The sequence below is a fragment of the Physella acuta genome, unplaced genomic scaffold (genome assembly GCF_028476545.2).
Source record: "Physella acuta isolate Inbredline_101_S28 unplaced genomic scaffold, ASM2847654v3 ptg000895l, whole genome shotgun sequence".
NCBI lineage: Eukaryota > Metazoa > Mollusca > Gastropoda > Physidae > Physella > Physella acuta.
In genome coordinates, this window is record NW_026732412.1 from 3,424 (window position 1) to 19,666 (window position 16,243).

Here is a 16,243-nt window from a genome sequence, read left to right on the forward strand (position 1 = left end):
ATGGAAACAGAAACACCAATATCCAAGAATTTTTATTTTCTGAAATAAAATAAAAAAAAAAAAAAAAAAAAAAACTTACAAACATTCAAAAATATATAGGCTACAACAAAATTTAAATGAACTTACATAAATAAAATTTTAAAAAAATCTCTATATCTGATTCGAAGTCCTAAATGTAAACAAGACAGGTCTGTAGTTTTCTACTAGAGATGAACTCGTGAACATAAGATGGGTATGTGACCACATAGGAAAGAAACATTTGACTTTAAAACCAAAACAAATATTTCTAAACTCACATGAGACATATACGTACACACTAGTGCTACGACGACATAATGTATATTTTATTTTATTTTATTTCATCTTGTGAGGTCTCAATAGTGTTGCGGATCGGCAGACGACGAGATTTCATTGAATAGAGAGATATTTACACAAAGTTAGGGAACAGCGTACTTTGTTATGTTGGGATATTGACTGGCAATTTTTTTTTCTGAACAATTAAGAGATTGACATGTGTTTGTCTGTGTTAGTTGTTAAATGGCTGCTATGGAAGAATTCCGTGTCAAGTAACTTACGTTGACAAATAAACTCAGACAAAATATCCCAGAGAAAATGTATCAATGACATTGGTGTTTTCATTATGCAGGATTAAACGTTGTGCATTGTACATCGTTTACTCACTGTCCTCACGTCTAACTCCCTACCTTGACAATGTTTTAAGTGCAATAAAAAATGAGACAACTAAAGTAAAATTAAATATAACGTACGCACACTTTGTACATTCTCGTGTACGAAATGTTGACGTTTCACACTTCCCTCAGTCGGAAAAACATAGTTTTGCAATTTAGTCCGTATGTCTATGTGTGTATGCCTGTATGTGTATGCCTCTGAAAAAGATAATTTGAATATCGATACTGCTAGAATGATGAAATTTCATATATAAGTATTATTAAAATGTGTAGTTTTGTATTAATTTTCAGCGATTTCCGGGTAAAAGAAGTGAAAATTATTCTGCATTGTTTTGTTTTTCAATATAATATAACTTGGGTACAATTTGAGATAGATAAATGAAATTTCACATACAAGTAAAACATCAACTTCACTGCCTTCTTTTGAATTTTGAGCAATTTCCGATAACCAGTGGTAGTTCTCTACGCAATATCCGATCCCTTAAATAAACGTATATGAATTAATAAATAACTTAGTTTATGCACTATTATTCACATACGAGAAAAATGGCCCGTTTAGGAAGGATATAACGGGCGCTAGGCTGATAGTGCTGTCTCTTTTCTCTAAACTAAAACCAACCCACCCCCCCCCACACACCACCCCCACCCCACCCCCACACACCACCCCCACCCCCACCCCCACCACACACCACCCCCACCCCCCACCACACACCACCCCCCACCCCCACCCCTCACCCCCACACACCACCCCCTCCACACACCGGCCCCCACCCCCCACCCCCCCCCCCCAAAAAAAACATGTCTACCGTCCCATTCAACGAAATATAATTATATACTTTTTCCAGTGTCCGCCCCCTCCCAGAAAATTCTACCCCCGCCCCCGAAAATTTCAAGTACCCCCCACCCCTCTCCGGGGAGGAAAAAGTCCCCCACCCCCCACCCCCACACACCACCCCTCCACCCCCCCCCCCCCCCCCAAAAAAAAACATGTCTACCGTCCCATTGCAAGAAAACCACTTTTTAGATTAGACACATTAATTAAGCGGTAATTTTATTATAGAGTATCGATGAGGAAATTTCTTTTGAGTTGGGGAGGGGGGGGGGGGGGCTCAGACGTTCTTACGCGGGGGGTGGGGCTTCGCCCCTACCCGAAGAATTGTATGCAAGAAACTCTTCACGCAAACCATTTAGATTAGACAACATTTCCTTTTTTTCAATGTTTACGCGAGAATCAATGACGTCATTACATTACTGTGTGCACTCTCTGGTTTGAGATTATGTTCTACTCTACGCTAAATGTGTCGACGTCATATTTCGTTTTTCGAATTACTGTGCATGTTTTTAAATTGCTTGTGTTTTCTCTAGAGCGTTCTTGTCAGACAGAGCGTTCTTGTCAGATACACAGACAGCGAAACTATTAGTATTAACGAGAAAAATGGCCCGTTGAGGAAGGATACACCGGGCGCTAGGTTGATAGTGCTGTCTCTTTTCTCTAAACTAAAACCAACCCACCCCCCCACACACCACCCCCACCCCCCCCCACCCCACACACCACCCCCCACCCCCACCCCCCACACACACCACCCCCCACCCCCACCCCCCACACACACCACCCCCTCCACACACCGCCCCCCCCCACCCCTCCACCCCCCCCCCCCTCTCCACCCCCACCCCCCAAAAAAAACATGTCTACCGTCCAATTCAACGAAATATAATTATATACTTTTTCCAGTGTCCGCCCCCTCCCAGAAAATTCTACCCCCGCCCCCGAAAATTTCAATTACCCCCACCCCTCTCCGGGGAGGAAAAACTCTGAAAGAAACACTGAAACCAACCCACCCCCACCCCCCACCCCCACACCCCCCACCCCCCACACACACACCACCCCCCCCCCCCCCCCACCCCTCCACACCCCCCCCCCCCCCCAAAAAAAAAAAAACATGTCTACCGTCCCATTCAACGAAATATAATTATATACTTTTTCCAGTGTCCGCCCCCTCCCAGAAAATTCTACCCCCGCCCCCGAAAATTTCAAGTACCCCCCACCCCTCTCCGGGGAGGAAAAAGTCTGAAAGAAACACTGAAACCAACCCCCCCCCCCCCACCCCCCCCCCCCCACACACCACCCCCCCACACACACACCACCCCCCCCCACCCCTCCACCCCCCCCCCCCCCCAAAAAAAAAACAACATGTCTACCGTCCCATTGCAAGAAAACCACTTTTAAGATTAGACACATTAATTAGGCGGTAATTTTATTATAGAGTATCGATGAGGAAATTTCTTTTGAGTTGGGGAGGGGGGGGGGGGGGGGGGCTCAGACGTTCTTACGTGGGGGTGGGGCTTCGCCCCTACCCGAAGAATTGTATGAAAGAAACTCTTCACGCAAACCACTTAGATTAGACCAAATTGCCTTTGTATTGAATATCGATAATCAATGACGTCATATCAATGTGTGCACTATCCGGCTTGAGATTATTTTCTACTCTGTGCGCTAAATGTGTCGACGTCATACTTCGTTTTTCGAATTACTATGCATGTTTTTATTTTCCTTGTGTTTTCTCTAGAGCGTTCTTGTCAGACAGATAGATAGATAGATAGATAGATAGATAGATAGATAGATAGACAGACAGCGAAACTATTATTATAGATTGTTTGCTGTCCCATTGTGCGCATTTTTTTGGAGTGATTATATTCTATTTTAAAATTTTAAGCAACAACAATTGATTAAAATATTGTCTATATCCCGAGTTGCCATCCGCCGTAATGTTAGAAAAGTATAATCGAGAAATTATTGGGGGAGATCACACACGCTTAATGTATAAAGTCATTTTTTATTGAATGAGATGTGTTGTGCTTTGACCATTCATGTCTAGACCGTAGTATGTATGACTGTGTATATTGCCAACACATCAGCAGTTTTCCAGTTTGTTTTAAGTCCAAAAAAAAGTATACTAAATCTAAAAATAATAAACCATGAGCACCAACTTAGCAACAAGTACAGCGTTTAGAAATAAAAATTTTATTGCTCGACTCGAAAGTAAAAGTTTAAAATATGTTGAAAAAAATGCATTTTAGATTGTAACAAATGACCGATCTTCAATATAACGTATGTAGATGTACTGATGACATTTAGTTTGAAACAAACGATGGATCTGCAATGGCACTATGTAGACTTTAAAGGTTAAACAAACGATGGATCTGACGTAGATGTTCTAATGATTTTTAGATTAAAACAAACGATGGATCTGCAACATCACGTACTTAATTATATAGGCCTATACTATGTTGCCCTATACACTCCATTTTACATAAAATATGACATTGTTTTCTTATAAACACTATTCAAACTAATAATTGATAATACAGCCCTCTGATCACCTTCTATATACATGTGATAGAGATGTCTTAACCATCTTATTTAATCTTTGTGATAATGCTGTCTAGGATACTCTATTTCACATACAATGTTATAAAATGGTCCTAAGCTCTCCACTTAACACCAAAAGCTTAAAAAGATTCGTCATGTTCTTTAAATATCGTGCGCTACACTCTGTACATCTCATTCCACGGCTAATTTAAAAATGTTGCCCTAAACGTTGCCTTGCGCCTTATTCCAAACAGACGTTATAAAGTTATCCTAAAATCTCAGCCCTAAGCTGCATAATGTTGTGTGAGAGTTACATCACCACAAAATGTAGTAAAGCTGTTCTAAGCTTTTAAACCAACAACAAATATAATAACTTGCAATTTAAAATAGAGAAGCCTGACATATATGAAAAGCTTTTGTTATTTCCCTTTCAACTATCAATGTTCCCAAGGGATACAATCTGAACTTATTTACAAAATTGTTTATTAAAATTTAGATCATTTACATGTATGTAGGTACAAATGTTTAAACATGTTAAGCTAAACAAATATTCATTTTTTATTATACATTACATAGTGCTTTTGTTTTAAAAACCCTTTATTTTGTTTAAAATATAGTAAAATATAAACCCTTTAAAAATTTTATACATTATTTCCTACAATTGTAATCTTTAAAAGTTCGGAAATGGTGAAGAGTTATTGTTAATGCAAACAAATTTTTCTTTTATTTTGTTTCCCTCGGGAACCACTAAATAAGGATTGAGCCAACTACCGAATCGTCCAATACATCAGATGAAGACTCCGCCAGAATCAACACAGATGGCGAACAAGACCCCAGAGAAGCCAGCGAGACAGCCACGTCATCTTGAGAGTCGTGGACTACAATACTTTCCAAAAAAAAATGTCGGAGAAAAAAAAAAAGAACAAACGAACAGAAACCACAGAGTACATACAAGTAACCCAACCTATACAAAGTCCTACAGTCCCACCCCCAGCAGGGCCACCCTATAAAGGGAAGACCCCAAGCAAAAGAAAAAAAAACACACCCCTTACACGGATCCCCAAGCAGACTAGGGCGAACAAGGCTTAAAAGGAAAAAAAAAAAACAACTTAAGTAATAGCTTCACAATAATAACGTTCAACAAATTATTCTACAGCCTTAACAAATGAAAATATTGTTAGATGTAACCAACATTATGTAAGTAGCTGACGTGGTATACAAAAATAAAATAACTTTCAGCCGAAAAAAAAACAGATCTACCTTGAAAACACGGGGACGAATCTCTGACGGTAGCGTTTCCTCAGCTGATACATTCTCCCTAAATTAATTTTATCTTTTATATTTTATATCATCTTGTAAGGTCTCAATAGTGTTGGAGGGCGAGAGACGACGAGATTTCATTAAATAAAACTCAGCCCACCTGTTTACAATATTATATGTATTGTGAAAGATTTAACAAGTGTTGTGTACTGTTAAATGTGATAAACTTTATGTTTCTCTAATAACCATATAGTATGCCGCCATGATTGTAGGTGAAACATTGTTCAAATTATTCCATTCCGCTGTAATTCAGTATTAATTATACAATTAATATGTATTAATATATTTTAATGTTTCGTTAATTTTAAATAGGATGTCTTTTCAACATATTTTTTTATTGTTGATCTGAAGTTCTATTTATTTCTAAGCATAAGTTTCCCTAACTTGAATCAGGTACTCATAAGAGCTGGGTGGACTCAGCGACAATCTACGGACTTGAATCCCAATTTGAACTTGAGACTTTCAGGTTAGAAGTCATACACTCTACCATTCGACCTTAACATCCCATGTCAATTACCTAATTAAGTAGTTTTTATACTGTATTACAATTATAACAATCTATAAAGCTTTACTTGAGACAAAGTCAGGGGGATATGTGTTGAACCCAAGTGTTTGGTTCCGAGTTTATCTTCATTAACCAATCAGTAACTAGAATACATATACGTCGATCAATCAGAGAAGCTGTACCAGTTCTACCTCTTTTGCTACAATACACGAGCTGGCTATGTTTTGCCACAATATTAAGCTTTACTACTTGACATGGAAAACCATTTTTTAAATTCAAACAATGTTTTAATTGTGAGCAAACCTCTTGGTTACTAGATCAAGTCATAGTCTCTGTATCGTATACATTATAGTATTTGTAATTGGAAATTTACATCGCAGTGGTAGTCCCAAGTATATTTTTCGAAATTAGAGATTAAATATAGATAGAGTCATTTTAATTTGTTTTACTTTTAACTTGAAGCGAATTGTGGTTGGATAAAGTACGTAGGCAACTGATTGTTTAAAAAAAAAAAACTATATTCGTTCTTTTGTTTCCTATCCTCTTTATACTACACATTTGTGTTTCCGTTATCTAAATAATAAATTCAAAATGCATTGATTCAATTTTAACGAAATATAGACCATGATTTTGATCCTTATCTTATGTGTGTGCCATTTTTTATATGGGTCGGACAAGTATCCTATCTAGAAGTAGCTTACATTCAAGCTCTTTTTTTGGAATAGTGACCTTTGTGAAATCGATCCTTAAACAAACTTTTATTTGAGCATTTATATTAGATCCCATCACATTATAGTGAAACACATTTAATTTTGATAAATCAAGTTCTGACTGGTAGCCTACATACAGAGTGAATAAACACAAGTACACAGACAATTTATAGCCGGATAAACCTTAAGCTTTGTCTTTAAATGAATAGAACTAAGTCAAATTTTTACAGACAAGCAATATGAATGGTTACCAAGCATTTAAGCACAGACTGTGTTTATTAAATAGTTTTTTGTTAGTTAACAGAAACATACACATCATCTTCTCCATGTTAAATGATTTCAGTCCCACACACAATTGACGCACACATAACTGACGCACACACAAGTTACGAACACAAAACTGACGCTCACAAAACGCTCGTGGATTCCGAGTGCTCAAAGGGTGAGTGTCCAGCTGAAACATCCGTACAACAAACATGGAGCAGTTAGCAAACATGGGGCCATGTAACAGGCAGGTAGGGAATAAACAGGGATCTACATTACAAGAGACAAATGTAAAACTGATAAATATGTTAAATAATAATGTGTTTAATTGATCATAATTCAAAGTAATCAACGGTTGTTTATCATTATTGCAAAAAAAAAAACTTCAGTTACTTCCCATTATTACTATGTATAAAATTCATGGGAGGCTACCCTAAAATATATGAAATTGTCTTAAGTAGGAAAAAAGAAAATAGAAAAATATACATTAGTAAGATATACAATGTAATATCTAACATTTTTTTTTTAATTCCAAAAGAAAATTTATAGTATTTTTAAGATTTTTTATTATTTTATTATTTTTTTGTAAAGTTTGTACAAATTAAAAACATTAAATTTATTAACTCATTAAGGTGTGGCATTGCAATTATTTTATAATACAACAATTTTAACACAAACCACTTCTTTGAATGTTTTCAAAGGTTTTTATTTTGCACAGGAAAAAAAAAAAAAAAAAAAAAAAAAAAAATTATTTTGCACAGGACGCGCTTTTAAAACGCAATTACACTTTATTACAAGAAAACTATGTAAATGCTTTACGACAAGGTGATACACAAACTTACTGCACATGTGCAGTGATACATAAAGAGGCAACACGCACATACATGCACTAACCTGAATCTCGCAGTATCGTTAACTTAATTATATTTTTCTCTTAAATTCTTCTACTTTACACATTCCAGTAAAGTCTCTGATCATAAAAAAATATATAAAAATATAAAACAATTAAAAAAAAAAAAAAACCTTAAAAGAAAAGGGTTTGCGAGTCGCTTTTTTTTTTTTTTTTTAATGCAGATGAAGAAACAAAATGTTTAAATCATTCAGGTTTCGAAGGCGAATGTTACTTTTGTTCCTACAGTTTAGTAAGACATAACATTTAATTTGAGAACAAGTTCAACACTCATTGCCGATATGCTGCTAGTAAAATGATTTTTTTATAAACCGTTAGTCACTAAATGGGATACACTGTGCTATGGCCACAAGTAGTTTGACCACTGTTGTTTGACTCTGACTTTCGCCCACTGATTGGCTTTATACAGTTTGCTTCAGGTCCACGTAAAGCCTAATAGATTTTTATTTTTGGAGATAAAATGAACACCAAATAGGCATCAAGTGAAATATTTGTTGAACTAAACGACAGATCTGCAGTAGTACAACAGTATGTCTGTGTAGCTGGTTTTATATGATACCATGCTAAATCTCTTCATTTATAATGATTCATTTTTGTGTCGATAAACAATGCACATTTTACATTTAACATAACTTGTATTAAAGCTCTACTAAGTTCTCCATTCTACAAAATAGATAATGCTCTTCAAAAATGTCGTTGTTTCCATTTTTACGATAACGATAATTTTTCAATAAATATCAAATTCCACAGAAAGTATATCAATATACATCAATAGCAATGTATCAATATACATCAAAGTCAATGATTTAAAATTAAAAATAGATCAATATATATTAAAATCGAGGACTTAAAAAAATCCAATAAAAATAAAAATAAAAAAAACAATGTACTTCAAAAGTATGGACTTAAAATGTAAAATATATCAAAGTCAAGTATTGGAATTAAAAGTAAAGGTGTGCACTAGTGCTTGGGACAGCATGAAAATAAACATAATTGTATATTATTCAATTATACAGTCAAAACATTTACAACTTGATGATACTTGTGTATCGTTAATAATTGTTTAAAACTAGTCCTATTAAATTATCCCGTGTGTGCCAAATAAAGTAAAGTTTATCTAAGGGATGGTGTGGTCAGTACGATTTCCCTAATGTAAGCCATGTATCCATTAGAGCTGGGTGACTCAGCAACGTCAGGAATGTATATGTGGGTAAAGCCATAATAAAAAAGAACATTCTAGAGTGAAGATAGCAATATGTAATTTTGAATTTTAATTAATTTTTAAAAATACCATTTTTTTTAATTATATAGTTACTGCAACCACCATAATATATGGCTTCATTAAACTTTTGACATATTTCTGAACTCACCGGAAACATAAACGTACAAGCTAGTGCTACGACAACAACGTGTATATTTCAGGTTACGCTTCAGTGAACTTGTGTAAAAGTCACTTATTGAAAAAAAACATGGATTAGTTAAAATGACACAAAATTTGCCGTTAAATAAAGCCAACTGTTTATTGCTATTATGGCGATACGATAGTGTTAACATAAATACGCAGTGATAAAATGATATTTATTAAATATATAGAATAATTAATTAAAGCAATCGATTTAGTAAGTAAGCTAAATAAAATTAAGTTTAATTAGTTTAACGTTAATGAAGCGCCACAACCATTTTACACGTCAATCACTATTTATATTACCAAACTACATACTAGATGTGTTTTACAAATGTCAAAAGCACGTACATAAGCTGTCAGTATATTAAACGTAACTCATCTTGACAAGTCAATTTGTATATATCCATATAAATTGAACTCTAAATGAGTTAGAGGGGAATAGTCTAGCAATCTACCATTTGATGTAATATATAGTGATACAGTCTTCATTCATTTTCTTTACTTAACTATATGTACGGTCTTGTCCTATACACTCAAGCTTACAAAACATGTTACAACGTTTACCTAAAAACACTGTTTAATTAAACTAAGAATTGACAATACATCCAACAGATCTCCTTCAACATAAAATGTGAGACAGATGTCTATCATATTATATAATCTTTGTGATAATGCTGGCTAGGATAGTCCTATCCGCAAAAAATATTATAAAATTGAGCTACACTCACAACTCAACATACGCGTGGCAATGTTATCAATAGTTGCAGGTTGCCGACCCCTGATTTAACACAACCGAAAGTATAGATATTCTGACTACCGATTAAGGTAAAAATTGATTTTACAGACAAAGCAGACCGCCTTTGTAAACATTTACTCATATATGTAATTAGTGTTATCCTGTCCTCTCCAATTAGTATTTCTCGTTAATTCTACTTATTTTATCTTTGGCTAAATTATTATGTTTTCTAATAGTATAACACATTAGAAGAAGGTAGGATAAGGAGGCGCCAATGTATTTTATAATGGTGCAGAAGTAACACAATGTTAGGTTTTAAGTGCAATGTTTTTAAAATTGTTTTAGCAGACTTACACAATTACAAAAATCTACATCAGAGCTGGGTGGACTTAGGAACGTCAGGAATGTATATTCGGGTAAAGCCACAATCAAAAAGAACATTCTCGAGGGAAGATAGTAATATGTGATTTTGTATTTGAATTAATTTAAAAAAAACAATTAAAAAAAAAAAACAAAAAAAAAACACACAATTGATGTGTTAACTTTAATGTGAATAGTAAACTATCCAACACGGAACATGCATAATTTGTAAAGGCTTATTGAGGTGTTAATACTTATTAACTAGTTTAAACAACAGAACAGCCACTTTATTAAGTGCTATAATACATATTGCAAAGATTACATATTTGGCTTTTCATTTGTGTCCACACTATCTATCAGCTAGTGCAAGGGTCGGCAACCTGTTGAGACGGAAGTGCAACTTTTCAATACAAAATTTTCAAATTTTTAAAGATCCACTAACATTTGTATATGCACTTCGTCGTTAGTGGAAATTGACTGTCCGCTGTCCATATACGCTCTACTCCAGTCGTTAGGTCGGGTGTCACCCGTTGCTGAAGATCATGGTGATTCCCACCCAAAAAAATATAGGTTATATATATATATATATATATATATATATATATATATATATATATATATATATATATATATATACCTATTTAGCACCGTTTCCATTGTAAATTATTAGATATGGTGACACCCCAACAATGTCGTTGATTGACTTTAATTACTAGTTACTGAAAATATTCAACTTAACATCTTTTCCTCTGTAAATTTTGCAGCTGGTGTCACCCTTGGATGATGTGTACAGTTAACAGTAACGATGTTTATCTATTGGGGGTTATTAATACAGTATTAATAGCATTGTTTTTTCTAAATTTATCAATGCTACGTCATGGTTTCCCCTACCCACTCAGGTTGGGATTTGTATTTAAAAGACGTTTTCACTCTAATTACACATTAATTAACTGGTAAAAGCAATTTTTCGTCTAAATATTTTGCAACTTTTTTGACTTGGTGTCACCCCCAAAATGGCGTTACATCAAAAGAGCCGCATGCGGCTAGTGAGCCGCCGACCCCTGTTCTAAGCATTTAAACCTACATAAAATATAATATCTTGTAATTGCATTTGTGGTGTCTAAAATAGAGGTGCCTAACACAATTGACATTGCGTTTGTTACTTCCCTTATAACAATCAATATAGCCAAGGAATACAACCTAAACCCACACAAAATCTATTTCTTTAAATAACGAACATGAATGTAGGTACACATTTAGAAACGTGTTAAGCAAAACAAATATTTTAATGTCAGTAAGAAAGTTTATGGTGTATTTTTTTTTTCTCTTACAAACAACACAGATTTTGTTGATTCCCTTTTTGCATGAAAGTAAACAAGGGATACAACCAAAAAGTATTTATAGATATACTTCTTAAAATAAATGTACACATATATATATATATATATATATATATATATATATATATATATATATATATATATATATATATATATATATATATATATATATACATTAATAACAATGTAATTTAAAACACATATTTTAAAATCAGTAAAAAAACGTATAATATATTTTACTCCTTACAACCGATTTTTTATTTTTTTATATTGAAATTAATTGAAAATTCATATATATGTTACATATTATTTCTTAAAAGATTATTTACAACGAGAAAAATGGCCCGTTGAGGAAGGATACACCGGGCGCTAGGTTGATAGTGCTGTCTCTTTTCTCTAAACTAAAACCAACCCACCCCCCACACACCACCCCCACCCCACACACCACCCCCCACCCCCACCCCCCACACACACCACCCCCTCCACAAACCGCCCCCCCACCCCTCCACCCCCCCCCCCCTCTCCACCCCCACCCCCCAAAAAAAACATGTCTACCGTCCAATTCAACGAAATATAATTATATACTTTTTCCAGTGTCCGCCCCCTCCCAGAAAATTCTACCCCCGCCCCCGAAAATTTCAATTACTCCCACCCCTCTCCGGGGAGGAAAAACTCTGAAAGAAACACTGAAACCAACCCACCCCCACCCCCACCCCCACACCCCCCACCCCCCACACACACACCACCACCCCCCCACCCCTACACCCCCCCCCCCCCCAAAAAAAAAAAAAACATGTCTACCGTCCCATTCAACGAAATATAATTATATACTTTTTCCAGTGTCCGCCCCCTCCCAGAAAATTCTACCCCCGCCCCCGAAAATTTCAAGTACCCCCACCCCTCTCCGGGGAGACAGACAGCGAAACTATTATTATAGATGTGAACTTTTGACTCCGCAGCACACTAAACCAGGGTTCGGCAACCTTTTGAGACAGAAGAGCCAAAAGTTACAATTTTTAAAGAGCCGCCAATATTTATACTTTTATTATTAATATTATGATCTTTAATTAGGATTTGATATATATATATATATATATATATATATATATATATATATATATATATATATATATATATATATATATATTTATATATATATATATATATATATATATATATATATATATATATATATATATATATATATATATATATATATATATATATATATACATAAAACAATGTATGTGTGTTTGTGTGTGTGTCTGTTTTTCTTTTATGCATTACTACACCTTTCATCCGATCCGCATGAAACTTGGAAAAATTGTTGAGAATACTCCCATTGGGGTAGAGGTGCGATTTTTCTCTATATACGGTAAAAAAAAAGTTGTATGTGGTTCGACACAGTTTAACCGAGTGCCATAAAACTTTGTAGAGTAGATAAAAATACTCCCGAGAAGACTGCTGCGAAAAAAAAATTAAAATTTCTTATGGGCGGCGCCCGGGTGTTGCATTTTTTGTCAATACACATTTTGGCGCCCAGAGTTCCAGAGCGGCTATCTAAGTATTTGGCATCCGTTAATCGGGCGTTCTGTATGGTGGGCAAGGGGTACTACTATATTCAGCGGCAAAACTGCAACTGACGCAACCGCCGGCGCCTCGTCCATTCGGCGACCCTGCGAGCACTATAGCGCCTATATTGTTTTTTTTAAAGGCTGTACACGATAGACACAATGGGCAACAATACATTCATTTTAAACAGCGCGATAGACTATAGATACAATAGGTTGTTATAGTCGCTCACTAAATTGAATTAGGCGCGTCCTCCGGCGTCACTGCAGGGTGCGATTTGGTGCCCAGGGCTATCCCGTGACCACTAAGCGCCTACCTTAGTTTTAAGGATCACCCTACAATACGACATTCGATAATTAAACCGAGCTAGGGCTACGCGACGCCCCGGCGGTAGTGTTATCGGATTCACGAGAGCGCCACTTAACGGTGATATTACGGTGAGTGATTAACTTACATTCAAGGCTTTCACACAGCACGCCATGGCGTTGGGCGCTAGTGCCCCGATAAATATGATCCAAACACAGGCATTCTTTATATTTAAATAACTCAGTTTTAGGAAACAAGGAAGTAGGTCTAAATTGAAATATCGTGTCAGTAAATGGTCTAATATAATAGCGAGTGTTTACTGTTTATATTTTTTATTATATTGTTCATTACTGAGTGTCGCAGACTAATACTTTTATGAGCTTTAAAAATAAAGTAAAATAAGTATTTATATTTGTGCATCGAGATGAAGAGCCGCATCTTGACATCAAAAGAGCCGCATGTTGCCGACCCCTGCACTAAACTAAGCAGTCAAGAGAAACCTAGTTTGCACATCTTATTTTAATCTAGTTCGTATGCCATTTTATTTTCTCCCTTTGATTATTATATATGCAATTGATGTTCTATCAAATATATTATTATTACTGATTTAAAAGTTTAAAACAATTGAATTAATAAAAAAAAAAAAAAAAAAAAACTGTTTGAGGACTGTATAGATATAGATGTTTGAAAGGGAAGAATGTTTGCTTTGATGTGTCTCATTGTAATAACATAACTTTTCAGATTGCTTAAAATTTGTATCATTTTAATTCTCGGTAATCCCAATTTTTTGGTTCAGCTCTACTTAAAAACCCAAATTCCACCCGCCCCCCCCCCCCTTTCCCCTCAGCCCACCACGCACGCCGAGAAAAAAAAATCCCTTGAATCATCATTTAATTACAAATTTGCGTTTTCAGTTTCAGGTTGGTTTTTTATTTTTATTTTTTTTTTCTTTATATTTAGACGTTTTGTATTAGATCTATGTATAAGTAAACCATCTAAAATGAATGAAAGTAGGCTACAAGTGAGAAAGAAATATTACTATTGTAAATCTGTATCAGTCCTCACAAGCCGATGATGATGATACTAAAGCGAACACACAACTGACGCTATAAATTACGTGTCTGAGGCGAAAAAATAGAAGAGGTGGACACTGTTAAAAGTATATATTTTCTATATAAATTATATAAATTTCGTTTCGTTCGGGGGGGGGGGGGCGGTAATAAATTTTCGGGGGGTCTTCGCCTGGAAGAAACTCTGCTCCATGCCCTTTACAAATATGCTTCCACTTCCTCGTGTTCGATTCAAAGCATGTCGATGACGAGACTCGTACAGATATTTCTGTCTTTCTTTAGGAATCTTTCCTTCTGATTCTAGTTTAGCCCTGGCTTGTCTTCTCTTTAATATCCTGTGATGCTGCTTAGCATTGACGCACAGAGGCTCATCCCCGGTATCACTGGTCGGCATCTGGATTGGTTGGCCTGCTAGTTGTTGGGTTGGTAGATTGATCACTTGTATTCCCTGGGGAAGCTGAACTGGTTTGTTATTAGCATAAACAAGGACATAAGATGTGTGTCCATTGATTGAAACCTGGTTGAGAAAAAGCATCTGTGGGATGATGTTGGAAGATGAGCTGCCAATGGCTGGTGCTTGAGAAGGCTGGGCAGTCTGAGTTTGGTGCACATTTTGAAGGACATTTGACTGGACTATTGATGCAACCTGAGTATTAGGAGTAAAAGATGTATTAGAAATAACTTGTGGCTGTCCTGCTCTTATAGTCTGGAATCTTGCAGCCTGCTGAAAACTGGCATCAGCTTGTGCTACCTGTATGACATCATTTGATCCCATCTGAGCCACCTGCACACCATCTGCTGTGGTGGTATACTGAATGCTCTGCACAGCTTGAGCATCTTCTGCACTTTGAACCACATTATTTACTGTCACTGGCAGATTGGAGGTGGGATCATAGATGGTGAAGTGTTGCTCCCCATCAGCCATTGCAGTCAACATTGGGATTTGACAGAAACGTTAGGCTCTAAAATATCTTTTGATTTCTCTCACTATTTAAAAGAATTCAGTCACTATGTGTTGTTAATAAATATTGAAACTATGACCTAAAGGAGCCTATGATTCAAAAATTATTTTCTTTTAGTTTTTCAGAGAAAAGTTAATTTTAATTAAAAGCAATTCTATTGTTTTCGTAATCATGTGCTGCTTGTTTCAGCAGTTAATCATCAGTTCTACTTAAGAGATGTGGAAGAAGAATTGACTTTGTTAGTTGTTATTGTAACTTCCAATATGTATTATTATATTCTTATGCATGGAGTATTTTCTCCCCATTTCGTATTGTGTACTGACAGTTTCTCTTCATCTCAGAACCAGAAATTATATACTGACAGATTCTCCAGATTGTATTGCTCAAAACTTTCCACTGAATGCAGAAAATATGAGTGCTTGTGTTAAATTTCAAGTAAAAATGTTATTAAAATATTGCCAGCAACCTGATAACAGAAATTTTAAATTGATCTCACTTAGGATTTTTATCAAGGTTCCTCTAAGACAATAGGGTTGACACAAATACACCTAAAATTGATATGTATAAAAAAAATGACCAATGATATATTTATCTTCTGATATTAGATTTAGTAAGTTAAGCTGCATTGATTTGTATATAACACACTTGAAAATAAACCTCTGTAAAAATGCAACAAAAAAAAAACTTCGTTTTAACACATGGTCGGAACATGCGGCTCGGGAGC

The 16,243-nt window shown here is 35.5% G+C and overlaps 1 protein-coding gene across 1 annotated transcript; it reads right to left on the reverse strand.

Annotated features, from left to right (window-relative positions):
- Positions 1-14,729: 14,729 nt before the first annotated feature.
- LOC131952903 (nuclear transcription factor Y subunit alpha-like) lies at positions 14,730-15,558 on the reverse strand (the record flags this gene model as incomplete). The annotated part of the gene is made up of 1 exon (XM_059315840.1): positions 14,730-15,558. A coding segment is annotated over exon 1 (765 nt), but the record flags the coding sequence as incomplete, so codon positions are not given.
- Between the last annotated feature and the right edge of the window lie 685 nt (positions 15,559-16,243).